The 2,727-nt window shown below is 47.4% G+C and overlaps 1 protein-coding gene across 1 annotated transcript in view; it reads right to left on the reverse strand.

The window, feature by feature from the left end:
• Positions 1–2,727, reverse strand: part of tmtc1 (transmembrane O-mannosyltransferase targeting cadherins 1) — a gene marked incomplete at both ends in the record, with an annotated part of 97,406 nt that overhangs the window by 32,157 nt on the left and 62,522 nt on the right. Inside the window, 1 exon segment of the mRNA XM_080550770.1 lies at positions 2,579–2,692. Coding sequence (XP_080406896.1) covers positions 2,579–2,692 — 114 coding nt within the window.

Genomic DNA, 2,727 nt, shown 5'->3' on the forward strand with positions numbered 1-2,727 from the left:
AAACAACTGATTATTTGAACACAAAATCCATCCTCCTTTCTTTCCTCAAGAAGACTTCAATGACTCTGTTGTACAGTTGATCAGTTCCACCAATAAGTCCTTTTACATGGATATCGTCGCTAACGTCGGGGTTCGGCTTGTAGAACAACACCTTCCATCTACACAAATTAGCGAGATCAAGTTTCAGTGTGTTAGCTCCGCCTCCCAATAGTTTGTATCCAATCAAAAGACGTGAAGGGGCTGATCAGGTGCTCCGCCATCCAGAAGGCCCCTTCGTCGGATTTGCTTGGATTTGCTGCCAACTCGAGATCTGACCACGGCACGCCACAGCTCTTTTCTCGCTCACTTTTAAATTACATCTGTACTCGCGCCACTGTTGAATCTGCAGGCGGGCAGATTTCTTGGTACCCTGGCAACACATTATGGCTGAATTTGATTGGATAAAAGCTAAAGGCCAGCCCTCCAAATGTCTGGAAGCAGCGCAACAAGAGGAAAGCTATGAAATGAAGAGAATAGACTACGGGAATAATTTAATACATATTTGTAGAAAAAAAATATAAAAATTAAATGTATATTCTGATGATGTTTAGGCCAGCAGAGAAGGCCTTGCTGGCCCTGACGGCACACCACTGCGAAAACGTCTTATTGTTATTCAGAGAACACAGCTACACTCTGACCAGTGAAAACCTGACAAGGTCTGTAAACAGAGAACGCACTGCTTCATTTACATAGAATAATAACAAGGCCAAACACATTACATGCTTCACAATACACACTCTAGTGTGTGTGTGTGTGTGTGTGTGTTTTATTAATATATTAAGCTAGGTGGACCATAAACCAAAGATGATCAATATTGTATTTCCTCTTAATTAATTAACACGTTTACTTACTGAGACCCTGAAGGCCGTCTAGACACACTGAGATGGGACGCCTGACACACACACACACACACACACACACACACACACACACACACACACGCACACACACACAGGCAGACACACACACACACACACACACGCACACTCGCACACACACAAGCAGACACATACACATACACACACACACACACACACACACACGTCTCCATAGCTGCCAGCTACCTGCCCCAGCCATAACCCAGGAAACTGTGTCTCTTTTCTGCACCCTTCATGTGGAGAAATCCGTGTGTGTGTGTGCCTGCCTGTGTGTGTGTGTCAGTGTGTCAGTGTGTGTGTGTGTGTGTGTGTGTCTGCCTGTCTGTGTGTCAGTGTGTGTGTGTGTGTGTGTGTGTGTGTGTGTATGTCTGCCTGTCTGTCTGTCTCTGTCTCTGTCTGTGTGTCAGTGTGTGTGTGTGTGTGCCTGCCTGTCTGTGTGTGTGTGTGTGTGTGTGTGTGTGTGTGTGTGTAACCAGACCATGTTATCAGTGTTCTGGACACCTGAGCTCCACTGAGCCTCAGAGACGGCGGCTATGGCAGCCTGACCGCTACTGGTTGTGTATTGGACCGTAACTCAACTGTAACTCGACCGCTAGTTGTGTATTGGACCGTAGCTCGACCGTAGCTAGAGACAGACTGATAGAGACTATAGGAGATAAGGGCTGACCTCAGAGCAGTCTTGTAGTGGTGCAGACAGACAGACAAAAAGACAGACTGATAGGCTATAGGAGGTAAGGACTGACCTCAGAGCAGTCTTGTAGTGGGGCAGACAGACAGACAGACAGACAGACATAGAGACTATAAAAGATAACAAGCTTCCCACGGCTGTCAGAACTGCAGAGTCACTCCCCATCTTCCATCGGAGACTGAAGACCTCCATCTCTTCACGCTACACCTTAACTGCTCCTCCTGAGACATCTACTGCCCCCCTGTACTGTGTCTCCTGAGACATCTACTACCCCCCCTGTACTGTGTCTCCAAAGACACCTGCTTCCCCCATGACTGTTTCTCCTGACTGTTTCTCCTGAGATTTGTACCAAAAAAACAAACGTTCTTCTCCTAGCACGACGACTGCCAATGGCCCCTGGCCTGAGCTAGATTACTTTTTCTTGCTACGACTGGTGGATTGATGATTCACTTACTTAGTAAAATGATTTGATTGTAAGTCGCTTTGGAATAAGTGCCAAAAATGTAATGTAAAAGATAAGGGCTGACCTCAGAGCAGTCTTGTAGTGGTACAGACAGACAGACAGACAGACAGACAGACAGAGATACAGACAGATAGATATAAGTACTGACCTCAGAGCAGTCTTGTAGTGGTGCAGACAGACAGACAGACAGACAGAGATAAGGGCTGACCTCAGAGCAGTCTTGTCGTGGTGCAGACAGACAGACAGAGATAAGGGCTGACCTCAGAGCAGTCTTGTAGTGGTGCAGACAGACAGACAGACAGACAGAGATAAGGGCTGACCTCAGAGCAGTCTTGTAGTGGTGCAGACAGACAGACAGACAGAGATAAGGATAAGGGCTGACCTCAGAGCAGTCTTGTAGTGGTGCAGACAGACAGACAGACAGAGATAAGGATAAGGGCTGACCTCAGAGCAGTCTTGTAGTGGTGCAGACAGACAGACAGACAGACAGAGATAAGGATAAGGGCTGACCTCAGAGCAGTCTTGTAGTGGTGCATGGCCTCCTGGTGTCTCCCCTGGTCCTTGAGGAAGTTGGCGTAGTTGTAGTGGACCTTGGCGTTGTGAGGCAACGTCTGGATACCAGACCTGTTAACACACACACACACACACATCCACACGCA

The sequence above is a fragment of the Nansenia antarctica genome, assembly GCF_963989245.1.
Source record: "Nansenia antarctica genome assembly, contig: SUPER_8_unloc_2, whole genome shotgun sequence".
In the NCBI taxonomy this organism is placed as follows: Eukaryota; Metazoa; Chordata; class Actinopteri; order Argentiniformes; family Microstomatidae; genus Nansenia; species Nansenia antarctica.